The sequence below is a fragment of the Podarcis liolepis genome, assembly GCF_965112155.1.
Source record: "Podarcis liolepis genome assembly, chromosome: 9".
NCBI lineage: Eukaryota > Metazoa > Chordata > Lepidosauria > Squamata > Lacertidae > Podarcis > Podarcis liolepis.
The window spans coordinates 51,722,222-51,740,397 of NC_139564.1; the positions used below are offsets into that span (position 1 = coordinate 51,722,222).

The window sequence follows — 18,176 nt, forward strand, 5'->3', positions numbered from 1 at the left end:
GAACAGGACATGTTCCTGTGTGAGCACATGCTCACATTTGTGTGCTTGTGGACTGGATCAGTGGCAGAGCTTCATGCTCTGGCACCAGGGGGTGGAGAGCAGGCAGGGCTGGCGCACATCCCGGGGGCATGGCGCCTCGCCCGCAGGGGCATGACATGATTCCTGGGGGCGTGATACACCGCCCGCAGGTGTGTGGCACGCGTCCTGGGAGCGGAGGGGGGGGGACAATGCGGGCGGGGGGGGGGCAGCCATGATGGCACCCCACCAGGTTCGCGCTGCCAGGGACGGTGTGCTCCCCCTGCACTCTGCTTCCTCCGCCAGTGGACTGAATCAGGACCTGCTGCTTTCTGACAGAAAAGTCAAAGTACCTAGAACCAAAGGTGAACCTACTTGTTTCGGCACTTTAGGCAGAAAATCCCACAAGTGCCTCTCTTGGCAGAACCACCCCCAACAATAAATTAAATAACTGAAATTGTGCTGCCCTTTCATGAGAGCCAAAACTGGCGGGTCTGAGGCAGGTGCCATTAGGAGGATATCTGAGGAATGTATATTGAATGTTCTTGTAGGTCAGCAAACTTTTTCAACAGGGGGGCCGGTCCACTGTCCCTCAGACCTTGTTGGGGGCCGGACTATATTTTGAAAAAAATAAATGAATGAATTCCTATACCCCACAAATAACCCAGAGATGCATTTTAAATAATAGGACACATTCTACTCATGTAAAAACATGCTGATTCCCGGACCATCCACGGGCTGGATTTAGAAGGTGATTGGGCCGGATCCGGCCTTAGTTTGCCTAGCCATGTTGTAGATTTTGATGCATTCCTTTTCTATGCAATGTAGTTGTTGTTTAGTCGTTTAGTCGTGTCCGACTCTTCATGACCCCATGGACCAGAGCACGCCAGGCACTCATATGCCTGTTGTCTTTGTCCATGGAGTTTTCTTGGCTGGGATACTAGAGTGGCTTGCCGGTTCCTGCTCCAATGCAATGTAGTACCCATAGTAAACACCAGATGGCTTAGCTCATATAAAGGAGAGAAAATGACATTTTTCAGAAAAGAAAAAAAAACCCTCCGGTGTCACCGGTCAGCTTACGTCAGCTGAGAATCACTTTCAAGAAGGCAGAAGCAGTATTTACTGTGTGAGCTTTCCTCAAAAGTAAATATCACAGGCAGATAAACATTGGCAGAGGCAGCACAACTTATCACAAGTGGAATGTGTACATTTCCCCCTCTCCACCCCATTTTTGGGTACTGCAATTGCATTTGTTCAGAAAGAAAAGTTACAAGTGCAGCACATATCTCCAGGTAATGAATTTCCTTTATTGCTTTCAAATAAAATATACATCTACTGCAGGGCTTATATTAGATAGCTGGGAGCAAATCAAAAGTAGTAGTAGTAGTAGTAGTAGTAGTAGTAGTAGTAATAGTAGTAATAATAATAATAAAAACAAACCCCATACCTCTGGCTGGGTTTCCCTAGGCAGTCTGGATAGCTTACAACATATATTAAAAATTGTTAAAAAAATTGTCAGAAATCAGGCTTTGTTAATGTTAGACGCATGCTTAAAAAAAAATCTAACTAAAGCTGCGGTATTTAATCAACCAATGGGCTGATATAAAAGTACAGCATTAACTGCAGTAACTCATTATAATAAATCTTAGCTGATAGTTTAAACAGATGGGAACAAAAATTATTCATCTTTATATAATAAAAGCACTATACTTTTTGAAATTACTGAGCAATGTTAATGACAACTTTTGATGCCCATTTGGTTAAACTCCTTCTGAGACCTTGGAAATGTGAGCTTTTGAGAAATCCCTCCTTATAGCACACTTTTAAAATGGACATTGAATATTTTATTGCATTTATTTTTTAGGATGGCATGGATTTCACAAACATGTTCTTTCATTCTGTTAATTTCTTCAGTCTCTAGCAGTAAGTACCTCTAGATTGCTTCTTGTATGTGAATATTTGTAAAGATATACCTAAATGATTTCATTGGAACAAGCTCAGAAAATAAATTGTGGAACGGTAATAGTTTATCTAACAAATAATACTGGAGGAAATCCAAATACTCTGAATTATTAATTCTAGGGTAGCCAAATTTCAAAATATTTTGCATCCTCCAATGCTTTTTTCTAGAGGAAGCTGGGGGTTTCAGTGGTGACTAATGGTGCCTCTCTCACAGTTTTGCTGGACAGTGTTAAATTTATACAGTGGTACCTTGGGTTAAGTACTTAATTCGTTCTGGAGGTCTGTTGTTAACCTGAAACTGTTCTTAACCTGAAGCACCACTTTAGTTAATGAGGCCTCCCGCTGCTGCCGCACGGCCAGAGCATGATTTCTGTTCTCATCCTGAAGCAAAGTCCTTAACCTGAGGTACTATTTCTGGGTTAGCGGAGTCTGTAATCTGAAGCGTATGTAACCCGAGGTACCACTGTACTGGAGAATTTAGGTTTGAGCAATTACAGTAGATTAAAACACTCAATTGCCCTCTACTCAAAAAAGAAAAAAAGAAACAGGCCTTTTGTGATTAGGAAAGTTTCCAACAGTGACAGTGCTGGAGGGGAAAATGGGACATTCCAGGATCAAATCAGAAGCTGGAATGGTTTTGGCAATTCTGGGAATGCCCCAGGAAAGTCTGGACACTTGGAGGGTACGCACTAGTAAGTTAACTTGTCAACTGTGGGGGCAGATGCTGTTCTGTTGCCAGCATTGAAATAAAATTTAACTGCCAGTTCAGTAGGTCTTTGTGCATGAAATAGAGGAGGGTGCCATTTTTTAAAAAAATATTATTTTTGTATCAGGCAGCAAAATGTCTTGGGTTGGCCTTGGAGCTGACTGGGGGTGGGGATTTGTTACAACTCATAAATAATGAGGTGGAGCAATGAGCTTCCATCTACTCCATCCACAACCATTTTTTAAAAAAATATTATTTTTGTATCAGGCAGCAAAATGTCTTGGGTTGGCCTTGGAGCTGACTGGGGGTGGGGATTTGTTACAACTCATAAATAATGAGGTGGAGCAATGAGCTTCCATCTACTCCATCCACAACATAATGGTCTACTTACACCTGCTCTGGCCACCTATAAAGGCATGGCTACTTTTCCTGATATAAAAACTCAGAAAGGAGCAACAGGAACTGTAGTTTTGTAGAGGTTAACAAATAGGGTTGTGTTAAAAATAGCACAGTGTGATGCATCCCATTGGTGCAAGGGTTTCTGTTTGCTCAGTGGGACTATGGTTTTTAACTTCCTGTGTTCTTCATAGGAACTCATGAACGTAAAGCTGGTTTATAAATGAAAAGGGTCAATGGGACAGAAAGAACTTGAAGTGCAGGGGTTGAAAGTGGCTGGGTGGCTGAAGTAGGGATGCTTGCGGATTTCATTTGTTCCACACTTTGATGCTGACAAAACCGGTTTGCATTCCCTGACCCACTGTACAGAAACGTAACAAAACAGTCTGCTGGATTTTGCCATTCTCCAAACCTTGCAATTTGAAAATGAGCTCAGAAAATGCACAAAATGTGCAAAATACCCTCACTCGTTTTTAAAACACACACACATAAAATGCAACCAGAAATAAGCAAAATATTGCAAAAAGGACTATGGCAAAAGCTTTTAATAGCAACTAGAAGCCTAACATCAGCCATCTTCTGCCTATCTACCCCTGCTTTGGAAAACAACTATGTACCATGAACATACGCTAACATTTTGCATTTTTGTGCCTCAGAATGTGTGTCTGAAATCTACGAAAACACATATTTTCAAGGAGGAGATATCTCTAAGGTTTATGCTCCCAGTGCAGACTACTGCCAAATGGTGTGCACGTATCACCCAAAGTGTCTATTATTTTCCTACTTTCCAGGAGACTGGGTGAAAGATATTGGAAGGTAACATTCACATTGCATCTCTGATTTGTTTGTTTATTTGTTCATTCATTTAGTGGCATCTATATACAAGTGACATTAACCTTTGTCTGCTTTTATAATTGCTCTTTCTGATTTGTATACATTATAAAATGAAATAATATACTCGAACAAGACAGGTACCTCCTATGCCAAGCTGGGTGTAATTGAATTTCAGCGGCAGGGGACAGTTTTAGGAGGGGACGGTTGGTGGTTCATTTTGTTTGTTTTTACCCAGGGAGGGGGTTTCTTTCTTTCTTTCTGCATAGTTCAGAAATCCACACTATAAATAAATAGCTAGATAAAGGGGAAGAAAAATAAATGCACGCTATAAATGAAGGGGTCCTTTCCAATTCTTTGATTCTATGATTCTATAATCTGTTTCTCTTCTCCTTTCCTTAATGTCAGGTTTGCATGCTTCCTGAAAGAGACTGATACTCAAGCGTTGCCAAGGATACCCACCAAAGGGGTAATCTCTGGACATTCCCGGAAACAATGTCCTGGAGTCACTGGTAAGGTCTGCTGGTTCGGAGACCCTACAAAGCAGCCAAAGGGACATAGGAAGCAGCCTTATACCAAGTCAGACTATTGAGCCATCAAGCTCAGTGTTGTCTACATCAGTGGTGGGGAACCTCCAGCTTGAAGGCCCAATTCCTCCCTCCAGGCCTCCCCATCTACCCTACACCTGGTACCCTATATCTGATGTCACACATGGGGCAGGTAGGGACATGGCTTGGCTGAAAGGGGGTTTTCAGGCAGTGGCAGTCAGCTAATCAGTGGTGCCTGCAAAGTCCTGTGCACTGGGGTCTGCAAGTGTCAACAATCATTTGATCCCTGGGCTTGCAAAGCACTATGCACTGGCCCATGCAAGAGCCAATGACCAGACGAATGGGCTTGCAAAGCACCGTGCCTTTGCTTTCATGGTATGATTTCAAACCATGCAAGCAAAATCTTGACATCAATGAGACATCAGGTGATTGACAAATAGCTAGGACCACCTACTTCTCAACTTTGGCCCCTGGTGGGGTGGGGGAAATAAGGATCTGCTCCTATGCATCTTTACTCAGAAGGACATCCCACTGTGAAATACTACTACTACTGCTATACATGTGAATTGCTGCCCTGCCTGAGTAGGATATACTTCCCAGGCTGTCAAGTTCTGAGATCTAGGGGGAACAGGCTGTCAGCTCAGTGGAAGACCATGTAACTAAGAAGTTGGATCTGGGTCCTGGGCTTTATAAGGTGTGATGCATTGGGATTGGCCCTTGGGACTAGTACTGGCATCTAGGAGTTGCCCTTGAAGTCTGGACCTCTGCCTCTCAAGCTTACTGTTGAAACAGAGCAGTGTGGGCCTTGGGGTACGGCACTGATGCCTGGTTGCTGGGAGAGAGAGATGCCTCTAGATGCCTTGCTATTGGTGTTCATCTGCATTTGCAGATTGCTGTTGTCCTTCTGCCCCTCTCCAGCTTGCAGCAAGGAAGTCCATGAAGGGTTGGATATGCGAGGAGAAAACTACAATATAACCACTGAAGAAAGCTATGACCACTGCCAAAAAAGATGCACCAATGAGAATCACTGTCATTTTTTCACATACACCACAGCTTCATTTCACGATGCACATTTCCGGTAAATAATGCCAATATGCTTTTTAATTGGACCCAATGGACTTCTCAGTACTATGGATCAGATAGTTCGTTTTTCTGTATATGGCAAGTGGACTACAATGACTCTGATGCCTTTGCCAGGCAGGAAAAAGGGACCACAGACTGTTTGCTCCAGGATCAATCATCTGCCCATAGAATTAAAGGTAACAAATTGTCACTTACCCACCCCTGGCATTTGGCCACCATGCAATGTGGCCTTTAGGCTGCATAAATTTTCCCACCCCACATAATGGCATCAAAGCCTTCTGCTATGCCAGCCCTTGGCCTGGATTCAGGTCCCTGTACTAGTGTGAGGGTATAAATACTGTTTCTTATGTTACTTCTGGGGTAATAAACGTGGTCATTAGGTTGTGATATTCATGCCCTCTGCCCCCATTTAGTTAAAGTTGGTTCTGAAACTGCTATGACTTGAATTAGTTCTCAGGTTCCAATGGAACCAGGGGTTGTGGGTTTGTTGCTCCTTAACAAGCTACAATCAATGGCCTACCTGTTGTTGGCTTGCCAACCATCACACCAGAGAATGGCATACTATTCAATCCAGATAAAACACAATGAACCAGAAAATTTCAATGAAAGGAAGTATTTAAAGACAATTCTCACATTTCTGCACTCTGAGTTTAGAGATCTGCTGAAAATTCCCCAAGCTCTCCTGTACAGATCATGTATTTTTGTCAGTTTTTATAAAATTGTGCTGGCCATGTTGAGATTATATAAATTAGTTATGGTCTCTGGCTCATGGTGTATAGACCCTAAGGCTGCAATCCTTTAACCGTATACCTGTGAGCAAGCCCCTTTGATCTCATTTGGACTTACTACTGGGTAGACATGCATAGGATTGCATTAGCAGTAGTGTTTGCTGCCTAAATCCATCCTTCTTGCAGTAGCTAACAGTACTTTCTGTTGTCATAAAATGGTATTAAATTGTCTGCAATAGCACAAGCTGAATTAATCTATTTCAGAACAGTCAGTTTCAGTATTCTCTACTGTGGATTTAAATGTGCTAATGACCCAGCACTTTGGGAGTCAAATACAGATTGTTCGCAGTGGAATTGCATTACTCACTAATCTTAATGAAATGAAAAAATATCTTGCTCAAATCGGTTTGCAAGATACCTTACACAGAATGGCAAGTCCTTGTGCTTTTTCTCCTCCTCGTTCAAAACTTAACGATGAACCCCCATACATTTATTTTGTACATTTATTTATCTCTGTTTCTTTTATTTCCCTAAAAATGACAAGCAGTATGCTGGTATAATTTGATGCACATAGATCAACATTCTACTGCAATCATTTTTCAAGCAGAATGCATATGAGTAGAGCATTATTAGTGACTTCACATGCTGAAATATTTTATAGCAGCATTGTTCTGATACCTATCTACCTTCAGAGCACTGTCAGTGTGATTAATTGGATGATGCTTGTGGATTGCTATTCTAATAACAATTAAAATCCAGAAGCACACAATCAAAATTAGTACCTGCTTTGGTCTTTTTTTAAAGTTGCCCTCTATTTTCCACACTTCAGGAGATGGATCAGGTTCTAGATCATTTCCTTTAGTAAAACATTTAACCAAACAAAACATACAACTATCTGGATTTTGCTTCTTTGATGCAGGCCTCTCTATCTGGCGCTCTACTCAGGGCTTGCCCCTCTCATTTGACCATGCCCCTCCTGGCTTCATTCTACAGCTTCCTGGCCTGTTTTTTCCTGACTAGACTATATCCCTGAACTATGCCTTTGTTTCTCTGGATTGAGGACTGAGAGATGTGTCTGTGTCTCTCTGTGTAGAAAAATCTCATTTTTTGTTTGGTTGGAATGTAGCTGATTGTACAAAGGTAAGAGTCACATCAATTGCGTCAAATGCCTTTTTCTCTGGTCCCACCCACCATTGGCATGCAGACCCCTAAAGTTTGTTCTTGAGGGGACATGGCCCTCAGGCTGAAAAAGGGTCCCTATGCCTGACATAGAGGAAGGCAACAAATTTGGAAAACAATCAATCTGAGGCTAGATAATTATTTCCTTTCCTTTGACTGGGTTCCTATTTCATGCTAACAGTTTAAATCTCCTTTCTCATTCAGCAATAAATGCTACTTGAAGCATAGTGCCAAGGGAACACCAACCAGTATAAGGTATCTAAGTGGCGTTATGTCAGGATTCTCATTAAAGGCATGTCAAGGTGCTGATACAGGTAAATAAATATGTAAATATTAAAAGAAAACAGTAGAGAGAGTATATTGTAGGGTGTTTTGATACAATGCCATAGGTGTAAATAAATATATATTCCATACAGCAGCCATTTTCAACCTGGTGACCTCTAGATGTTGCTGGGCTCAAGCTTTCATCAGCCTCAACCAACATGGCCAATGGTCATAGATGATGGGAGTTGTAGTCCAACAATATTGGGAGGGCACCAGTTTGAGCCCCAAATATTGCAGGGCTCTGACACGCACAAGATGATGATGTGGATGTGACTATGAAAAAGAATGGTTATAGTAAAGGTTATTATCCATTGTGCCAATAACATATTTGAGTTATAACATAGTCAAATCTTATCCTGTTTTGCTAATTTATTCTCACAACAATCTTGTGAAGTAGTTATGCTAAGAGATAATGACTTGCACAAGCCATTGAATGAGCTTTGTTGCTGAGTTGAGAATATGGATTCAGGGAATGAAGGGTCAAACAGTGTCACAATACACAAATTCTGGAGAATTTGACTCTATAACTCTCAGACCAAAGTGATATTATATGTGTGTGTATTTCTTGATTTCATGGATGTGTTTGACTATACACATTCATTTTCTGTGCAGAGTGTCGGATGGAGATTTTTCAGGAGGAATTTTCTGGTGTTACGGTTGCAAGAGTTCTGACACCTGATGCCTTTGTATGCAGAACAATTTGCACTTACAACCCAGTCTGCTTATTCTTTACCTTTTATAATAGTGATGGAGATGTAAAACACCCAAAGTGAGTATTACTATCAAGTAGTCTGAAGACATCATGCTTCCTAATAACATGTTTAAAATTGTAACAATCTCTTTGAAATATTTATCCTTAGCCCTTGTGGATGAGTCAATGAATATCTGGGGTGTGTGCACGTGGCAGCCTGCCTCCTGTTTCTCCACTCACCTGATTGTTGAGCACTACAATTCCCATCATTCCTGACCTCTGACTGTGTTAGCTGGGGATGATGGGAATTGTAGTACAAAAACAGCTGGAAACCCATGTTTGGGAAACCCTGGTTTACAGAATCAGAGGATATGATGTATTCAGAATGCAGCTGAAGAGGCCTAGAAGCACTTTCAGTATGCAATCAATACTATCACTGATGAGTTTGTGTTTGTGTTTTGGCTTTAGATTTACTTGCCAAATGATGAAATCAATAAATGGCACACCGGAGAGTTTTGTAGAAAGACGAGTTAAGTCAGGTTTCAGTCTCCTAAGCTGCCGGACAGCTACACCAGGTAATGCATAAGTTATGCTGTCCACAAAACAATTTCATGATTGATGAATTCCTTGCCCTTATCATGATAACGCACTGTTTTTATTTTATTTTGTTTGCAATGGTTACAAACAAAATGGCAGCCTGTCATGTTATGGCTCACAACAATTTAAACTTTCTGGGGGAGCAAGTGAAGGCAGACTATGTCAAAGGAAGCAAGGAATGCCAACAACTTTGCACAGACACGGTCCGCTGCCAGTTTTTTACATACGATTCAGACCCAACATTGTGCAACCGAGAAGGGTAAGTTTCTGAAATAAATCAACAAACGAACATCCCACAATATTAAGATTTACCCATAAACTTTTCCTTGCTGAGCAATATTCGAAAATTGAATCCGCCTTCCTTTCTTTTCTTGATAGCAAATGTAAATGCTACCTAAGAATGACTGCCAATGGGGCACCGAATAAAATTGTGACTGCGACGGGAAAGGTTTCTGGCTATTCTTTAAGATTGTGTCAAGTTAAAGACAGACTTGGTGAGTCAAAGTTGGAAGTATGTGGTTAACGTTTCTGTATGTGGGCTTCTTAAAGCATCTGGCTGGCTGGCTGTGGAAGCTAGACGGGTGTCTAGATGCTAGACGGGTTAGCAGGGGCAGGCGGCCTGGTGGCAAAGTGTTGCAGTGGCATGGCTGCTGCTTACCAGAATGGTGCTGAGGGTAGTGCTGAGGCAAACCTGTGTGGGTGCTCTGGTGGAACCAATCAAGCACATCTGCCAGTGTGCCCATGCACACCCAGCCTTGCTGCCACCCTGCCCTACCCCCCACACCATCCAGCTAAATTTTGGCAGCACTGCTTTTGGGATGATAGCAGCGCAGCACTATTCCACCCCGCCAGCCACTTCTCTTGGGATATCTTTGGTATGTTCCATCAGGCCTCTTATGTGCTTTGTTGAAGGTTTTGTCCTATATAAGAGCCATTAAAGTTCCCAGTTAATTAATTAAATTTTAGTCTAGGCACATTTCATAGTTATTGGGTGCTCACCAGAGGCAAAACGGATTTGCTTTCAAAATGCCACCTTAAAATTATCTTCTCCGTTATTGTATATTCGCTATTCCCCATATATTGTTTTGTTGCTTTAATGATTGCTGAATATTTATTGAAATTTGCTACACCTTCTTGGCCTCCTATTATGTTTGAAATATCAGTAATTAATGGTATTTGCAAGCTGACATGCAATAGTATTTGACAAGGGCTTTCATGCAGTAGTGCTTAGTATTTCATTATAACAGATGGCTGACGCACAATGGTTTATTATATGAGCAAATTTGACAGGTAAGCATAACATAATAATTCCTATTTGGTGCCAACTGAAGTAACCAGTGAGACAACCAAGTCTATAACACTACAAATTTTTGTTCATCTGCCCAATATTGTCTCCTCTGAGGTCTCTAATCTGCAAGGCTCTGCTGTAAGTTTATATACAGCAATATAGAATAACCTAAGGCTATATAAACAGACTGTGTGGCCCAGTTCAGGAACAAAAGCTGCCTATAATCCAGAATTAACAACTTTTGATAGATACCCTGATATCTCTTCTAACTTTGTAAAGCATACTTCCTCTGTTTAATGTACCAGAGTCTGTCTGTTCAAAATGCTGCTCATGTCCCTGAACCTTCTGTGGTCATTCTGCACAAACATTTCTGTACAAACATTTCTGGGGTAGTTCTGTCTAGCTATCAAGTGCCCATCAGCTTCTGTTTGCTGGTTTGTGTTTACTGTTCTTCTTAAAAGGGATTGCATAGAAAAGGCCTCTTAGAGCTTAATTTGTGCTTGGACAAATCTTTCAATTTCCATTTCTCTTAGTTTCTTATTTTTCCGTTTTGAAATTTAGTTCTTCACATTTCCAAAGCAGTTTTGCCACTTATTTATTTATAACCCCTCATAGAAATTCATCAACATTTAGGTGACATTTCTCCTAATATATGAATTTTGCATTCAGTTTTGATTCAAATGCAATTTTTTTTTTGCAAGCAGTTTTCCTAAAACGATGCACGTTCATAACTTATTTTCACTAATATATGTGAACTTGATTGAGAATACCTGCACTGGAGTAGAAATTTCACCCTTTCCAGTTTCTTCATTTAACTCTTAGCTCTGATAGGGAAGCTTACTGTTTGGTGAGGGAGACTGAGAATGGTTAGATATCATGAGTTCCATGCCACCTTCGAAAACGTATCACTTTCCTTACTGGAGTTGACAGCAGCTTTGTTTAAGTTTGGATTGGGGAAAAACAAAACAGGGAAAGAACTAAACACTCCTCTGCTTTTGCACTACTGCTCCAATCCTTGTGGGAAGGGACAGTCCCACACCTGCTGCTTGGTTAAAATGAAAGCATCAGGATGTCAGTGACCGGCTGTCCCAAGTCATGTCTGGTTAGCATTTGATTTCCTAAAGTCACATCCAGTTTGACTTTGAAAACAAGGGAAAGGACTCCATGGGGGATTGAATTGGTCTTCTGCCTATAAGTTACAGGCCACAGAGTCCTTTTGTCTTAATAATGTATCCCACAAAGGCCTGAGAAATACACAAGATTGCACCTAGTGGATACAAGGAGAACTAGAATCGTTAGGAGTTTGGATAATCTTAATTCAGAGTATCAGTGGTGAAATATAGTGGTGACAAAATTCTAGAAGACCATTGGGAGGTTTGGGTCAATTCATTTGCCTCAGTGTAACTGAACTTGCATGCCTGTTGTGGTAAAAGCCCACATATAGTCCTTGAGAGAGGGCATAAAAGAAAGTTTGTATTTTTTAAAAAAAATCATTAAATTTATTTAAAAAAACTTCAAAGTTTTATCATTTTAATCAACCTATGTGATCTGTTGCAATAAACAAAAACTATGAGGTAAAAACTATTTGTGCTAGAAAAACATTGTTGAGATTTAAGTATTTTCTTAGAATGTGTGAAGCAATCTGTGACAATGGGACGGATTGTTGGAGGAACAAATTCGTCTTCTGGAGAATGGCCCTGGCAAGTCAGTTTGCACGCAAAGTTATCTCTTCAGAGTCATCTATGTGGTGGTGCAATCATCAGTGACCAATGGATAGTGACTGCAGCCCATTGTACAGAAGAGTGAGTAAAACCTCTGTGAAGTAAGCAAAACCAATTGTTTAAATGTTTCTAAGTTGCAAGGGATGAGTCTTGAAAACAGTGGGTGAGATCCAGTTATGTCCAATGCAAGAAGAACTCCTCTAGTCCAATGGGACTTCTGGTTTCTCCCTTCCACCCCTCCATCTGTTCCGGAAGGTTCCCCAACCTCCTGGAGTAGGTTTGCTACATGCATGTTTGTGAGGGGAGGATGGAGAAGTCCCATTATGCTAATGGATGCCCCCTCATGCTATGTTTGATGTTTCTCAGTCGCACCAGTGGCCTAGCAACAAGGCACATTTCCCACAAATAGCGGCTCTGTGCTGAATTCTGCAGGCATCTGATGCCTGGGAAAAACCATGTGAAGAGACCCAGGAATGGGTGGCAGCAGCAGCAGCAGGAGCAAGTCTAGAAACAGCTGAGGCCATAGAGTGTCCATGCAGTGGCTGGCCATTGTGCACCCCTTGCAACGCCTCGCAAACCCCTAGCGATGCTGCCTGCCCTCCTTCCCTGCCCCACCCCCACCGGGCTTCCTCCAAGCCAGCTGAGGTGACACTTTTGTCTGAGCCTCTACCTTTGCCTCAAGCCTCCTTCTTCCTCCTTTCTTGCCCACTGAATGGCATGGAGTCACTGCCCTGCACTCCCACTGTTCTCTGGCTGCTTGTTCCAGAAAAAATGGGAATGAGTGGCTTTCCCCGCTTTCTGTTGTTAGTCCTGCTCTCATGTAGTTTGAGTGAGTGCCTCCCCATTAATCCAGGATGCAAGGAGTGAGGTGAACTGCTTCCCTTTGTGTGTGTTAGCCTTGCTCTTGTGCTTGTTTGCTCTCCCTCTCTCACCATTGTGTGGGGTGTTGCACTTAGGTTAGTAAACTGTGAGGGCATTTTTGGCTATGGATGTGTGGAGCTGGTGGCACCTTCTCCTAAACTGCAAATGAACAAGCCAAGTAAGTGCATGCACAGTAGGCCTGGCTTTTCTTCCCATGAGCTTGAATGCATGTGAGATAAAACCCTCTTTTTATAGGAGTAAAACATGACAGTGGAGCATCATTCTATAGTTTGCCTCAGGTGGCAAAATATCTTGGACCATCCCTGCCCTGCAGTATTGGTGAAAACTGTCCATCTCACTAGAGAGATGACTACATGAAATTACTGGACTGCTAGTGGGAAAACTTAATAGTAGGGTAGGAGGGCTGGGGAAAAAAATCACACCTGGCAACCAATGCACCCCTTTGTTTTCAGATAGTACATGGGTAGACAAGTCTAAAAAGCCTGGGGCACAAGTTTTCATGGTCCTCTAGCAGCTATGGTGTCTCATTTACCAGAAGTATTCTAATTAGCATGGGTAGGCAAACTAAGGCCCAGGGACCGGATCCGGCCCAATCACCTTCTCAATCTGGCCCGCGGATGGTCCGGGAATCAGCGTGTTTTTACGTGAGTAGAATGTGTTCTTTTATTTAAAATGCATCTCTGGGTTATTTGTGGGGCATAGGAATTCGTTCATTCTCCCCCCCCCCAAATAGTCCAGCCCACCACATGGTCTGAGGGACAGTGGACCAGCCCCCTGCTGAAAAAGTTTGCTGACCCCTGGTATTTAGTGTTAACTCTGGAAGTGTATACTTAATTCTGACCAAACTAACCTACCTGGTGTATATTGTGCTCTAGGAGGCTTAGTTTGGTCAGAATTGAGTATGCACTTCCATAGGTGCATTGGTTGCCAGATGTGAAATATATAGGCATTATTTTTATCTCTGCTACCCCACTATAAAGATTAGATTAGATGGATTCTGGGGCTGATCCAGCAGAGCTATGTGCTGCCATGATCTTATGTGTTATGAGAAGAAGGGAAAGACTACTGAGGCTTCAAGAAAGGCATGGGCATGTTGTAAATGGCTTCCAGATGTTATGAGGCACAAAAAAAAGCACAAAGAGTATTGGGGAGAATTAGCTGCTACAAGAATAGAAATGAAAAGAATGCAATACAATACAGTGCTTATAGCACAAAGAAATAGCTGGATTTCTGTGTGGCATGGATCTTAGGTTAGCCTTTCTAAATCAATGGAAAACAGCCTCATATTCAAAGCTTTAAATAAGCCTGATCTTTTAAAATTGTTTCTCTGCTTAGCCTTCTGGTAACAGATGTTTGGCGTGTTTATGCGGGCATTTTGAAGCAGTCAGAAATAAATGAAGATACCCCCTTCTTCAGAGTTCAAGAGATTATTGTCCACCCTAAGTATGAGTATTCAGAGACAGGATATGACATCGCTTTAATGAAACTGGACAGGCCAATGAACTTCAGTGGTACGTGAAACTTTTAAGTTTACTGCAAAATCCTAAATGTTATCTTAAGGAACTCAGCATTGCTACCACTAAAGCTAAAGTAACTTGACTGCAGTAGCTTTTAACCAACTATTATTCCAACCAAGTAAAAATTACAATTGGCATTCTTACAGGAATGCGATGTAGTTTTAAATGAATTCTTTTTCCTCCACATTTAACTATTTACTTTTCCTTTAAATGGAAATTCAGCTTTACAGCAACCTATATGCTTACCATCTGAAGACAGAATGAATACAGAATTCACCAACTGCTGGGTGACTGGATGGGGTTACACAAAAGAGAGAGGTATTGAAAAAATAAAACTAAGAAATGTGAAATACTTATCTTTGGAAATGATCATGCTGAATCCATAAAAGATGAAGTCATGCCAGGGAAAAACTCACATGCTCTGGAGGGGATGGTTTCCTGTGACCAATAGGGTAGCAATTGCACTGATACACAATCTAGAAGCTTTCAATTTTGCACTGCCTACAAATATATAAATCTTTTAAATGTGTAATATACGTGGGGCCTCAATTTGATATTAGAAATGATGCACTTAGTGTTTTCAAATTGATTTCCCCAAAGGAGTCACACCAGTGATGTGTAGGCTGAGCAGTTCTGTAACCAGTGGAAGTTGCATGCGAGAGATGTGCATAGAATCATAGATATGGAAGGGACCTCAAAGGTCATCTAAGGCAACCATCTGCCAATGCAGCATGCTTGATCTACGGTCATTCTCTGCATGTGTACAGATAAAGCAGACAACCTACATAGTGGGTGGGTGGATATTTCAGGCTCCTGGGAGCTTCTAGTTTCTTGTGACAATTTAGTGAGTCCTGACACACAGTCTGGAAATTACTGAGCTAGGAGGAATTGGCAACATTGTTGACATCTCTCTCCCCTTCCTGCTTTGTGTCCTGTTTCCATCATTTGTAACACTGTAGGTGAGATACAAGATACCCTGCAAAAAGTCCGCATCCCCCTAATATCCAATTTAGAATGCCAGTCACGATACCAAGAACACAGGATAACTGACAAGATGATGTGTGCTGGCTACAGAGAAGGTGGCAGGGACGCTTGTAAGGTAACAGCCTCCTTTGTGTTACCTAGGATTTACGTAATTTACAAATGCTGACCAGTTTAATTGTCAAAGTATCCTGGGAATTGTAGTTTGGTGGATGAAGGTGATGAGAATCCTGCTAGAAATCCCTTGCTGTTTCTCCTACTACAGCTCCCAGCATGGTGTAGTGCTTAAGAGTGGTGGAATCGTAATCTGGTGAACTGGGTTCGATTCCCTGCTCCTCCACACACAGCTGCTGGGTGACCTTGGGCTAGTCACACTTCTCTGAAGTCTCTCAGCCCCACTCACCTCACAGAGTGTTTGTTGTGGGGGAGGAAGGGAAAGGAGATTGTTAGCTGCTTTGAGACTCCTTCGGGTAGTGATAAAGCGGGATATCAAATCCAAACTTCTCTTCTTCTTCTCCCATGGTTCCCTGGGAATAGTTGAAGAAATAAGCATGTGCCAATCTGCACCATCTATTCTCTCTCCATTTACTTTGCAAGCTAACTTATGACTTGAGAAATCTAATCTTTAACATCTGCTTTGGCTGGTAGCAGTGTAAGTGGAACTGGCCATTTCTGTCCCACTTTTCAGGAAATCAGTGTAACTATTAAATATGGTGGGTCCTGATTTATATTGTTCTCTGTAGATGAGCCGGGACAAAAAGGCTCCATTACACATATGGTGCAGTGAGCAGACTTGCTGGCACTGACTAAAGGGTTAAAGTAAAATCATTCCATGTACCTTTGCCTGGCAAGAAGGTCATTTTCATTTCCTTTGAAAAATTAAAGGTAGCATCAAACAATGAACATGTGAAGAAATGACATGGGTTTGGGTGCTTAGCTAATGCCAATTCTGCAGACCACACATAAATTAACTCTTATTTACCCTTGGTTTGAATTGCAAAAATATTAAAGTTTATTGGATTGAAATCAGCACATGTAATGCATTTGAGATTTACCACCATTTTACATTTAAACAGATTACGAACAGATTATTTTTGAGTTCTGGTGACGTTACTCTAATGAGTATGTTTCTGCCCCTGTTGTGGTTTGTTTATACTCAGGAAAAGAGCTGCTATTGCAGTTGTTAATTTGGATGTCCCATTCAAGACCAGGACTCTCACGTGGCCAAAATACTGACAATATGTGTGTTTCTTTTCTCTCTCTCTCTCTCTAGGGAGATTCAGGTGGTCCTCTCTCATGTGAACATCAGGGAAGCTGGTATTTGGTTGGTGTTACCAGCTGGGGTGAGGGATGCGCTCGTCCAGGTCACCCGGGAGTTTACACTAATGTAATTGAGTTTGTAGACTGGATTCATGAAAAAGCCTTGTAAAAAAAAATGTCCAGTGACCTAAACGTATGGAAGACGACAGAAGATGATGTCAGACAAGCAGCTCTAGAATTCTCTGAGAAATCTCTGAGAGGTTCTGTGAACTTGTGGTTTTTGAAAAGGCTAGTTAGCAGGGTTGAAACAAAGACTGAACTCATTTGACCTGTTGCATGCAATAAAAATAATAACCCCCAAAGTGGCAAATGCCTTTCACCCTGGTGCTCATATTGAAACTGACCGATGTGTATTCAAATGACAAAGGGGAATGAATGTACTTGAGCCAATCACTGCTTGACAAATGTAGTGTGGTGTGGTGTAGTGCTTAAGAGTGGTAGACTCGTAATCTGGGGAACCGGGTTCGCGTCTCTGCTCCTCCACATGCAGCTGCTGGGTGACCTTGGGCTAGTCACACTTCTCTGAAGTCTCTCAGCCCCACTCACCTCACAGAGTGTTTGTTGTGGGAGAGGAAGGAAAGGAGAATGTTAGCCGCTTTGAGACTCCTTCGGGTAGTGATAAAGCGGGATATCAAATCCAAACTCCTCCTCCTCCTCCTCCTCCTCCTCCTCCTCCTCCTCCTCCTCCTCCTCCTCTTCTGGGACATATCCTACGTGGATATTGTCCACACCTAAGCATTTCAGTGAGTTTTTTCAAGCATAACTCTACAAAGTAGAGTATGATTTCAGCCATAAATGCAATATTTAAGACTCATGGATTTCACCATGATGCTGATGTTGACTGCTCTGTTGGATCTATATCACCGCCTCATTGCTCCTGCAACAAAATCCTAAACACACAATATAGGGTGAGAATCAAATCAGTGACAAAATACAGAAAAGAAAAGTTCTTACATTGAGGCAGCATAAAACAACCTACAGCCTGGATTTAAGGCACAATTTAAAAGCCTGGTTGAATTAAAAGTTATTTGCCTGATGCCAATAAGGGGCACACACAAAAGGTGCTCTGTGAGTTTCATTGGGGAAGCTGTTCCATAGGTGCATTACATTTCCTCTGGACTGCACTAGATTCCTAAAAAATTATCCACTGCAACCACTCATTTTTCTTAATACCATTAAATTACCTTTCCAAGCTAAACTGTCTCTCGCTAACTGCAGTTACAGAGGGAGGGAAAAACAACAGCCAAGCACTGATTTATATAAGAAATAACTAACCAAAAGGTGGACCATCAGATTTTGCATGAGACTGAGCTTTGTTTTGTTCAGAACTTTCATGGGAGGGGGGAAATGTATGCCAAGCAATAGGTCTCCTCTTCCTTCCTTCCTGAAGCTGTTGCTTTTCATTAG

The 18,176-nt window shown here is 41.9% G+C and overlaps 1 protein-coding gene across 1 annotated transcript; it reads left to right on the forward strand.

Moving 5' to 3' along the window:
• The first annotated feature begins 1,200 nt into the window (after window positions 1–1,200).
• LOC310686312 (plasma kallikrein-like) lies at window positions 1,201–17,071 on the forward strand. Its single transcript, XM_083459961.1, has 15 exons — window positions 1,201–1,307; window positions 1,880–1,938; window positions 3,736–3,895; window positions 4,319–4,422; window positions 5,377–5,536; window positions 7,653–7,762; window positions 8,385–8,541; window positions 8,932–9,038; window positions 9,160–9,319; window positions 9,439–9,554; window positions 11,976–12,150; window positions 14,287–14,462; window positions 14,691–14,786; window positions 15,428–15,567; window positions 16,723–17,071. The coding sequence occupies exons 1-15, from the start codon at window positions 1,216–1,218 to the stop codon at window positions 16,876–16,878; spliced, it is 1,968 nt and encodes a 655-aa protein (XP_083316087.1). The 5' UTR covers window positions 1,201–1,215; the 3' UTR covers window positions 16,879–17,071.
• The last annotated feature ends 1,105 nt before the right edge of the window (window positions 17,072–18,176 follow it).